The 259-nt window shown below is 74.5% G+C and overlaps 1 protein-coding gene across 1 annotated transcript in view; it reads right to left on the bottom strand.

Annotated features, from left to right (window-relative positions):
- The window catches only part of KLC3 (kinesin light chain 3), an 8,945-nt gene that overhangs the window by 4,808 nt on the left and 3,878 nt on the right, over positions 1-259 (bottom strand). The window contains exon 2 of the mRNA XM_010852595.1: positions 28-227. Coding sequence (XP_010850897.1) covers positions 28-209 — 182 coding nt within the window. The 5' untranslated portion in view covers positions 210-227. The remainder of the gene's footprint in view (positions 1-27; positions 228-259) is intronic.

Genomic DNA, 259 nt, shown 5'->3' with positions numbered 1-259 from the left:
CCCTCCTCCTTCTCTTCCAGCAGCCCCAGGCCAGCCGCTGGGCCCTGGGCCGCCAGGGCCTCCGCCAGGTGCCCGGCCAGGCCCCGGTGCTCTGCCCGCAGGGCCTCCAGCCCCTTCACCACCTGTCGCGTCTGCCGCACCAGCTCCTCGGGGCTTGGGCGCTCCAGGCCGAGCCCCAAGCCTCCCGGGGCCGCTACCTGCACGGACATGGCTGCTCCTGGAGGTGACTGGGACCGGGGTGGGGGGTTGGTGGTCACTG

The sequence above is a fragment of the Bison bison genome, unplaced genomic scaffold (genome assembly GCF_000754665.1).
Source record: "Bison bison bison isolate TAMUID 2011002044 unplaced genomic scaffold, Bison_UMD1.0 scf7180017864313, whole genome shotgun sequence".
Taxonomy (NCBI): domain Eukaryota; kingdom Metazoa; phylum Chordata; class Mammalia; order Artiodactyla; family Bovidae; genus Bison; species Bison bison.
The sequence above is the reverse complement of the archived record's forward strand: the minus strand, read 5'-3'. Positions and strand labels throughout refer to the sequence as shown.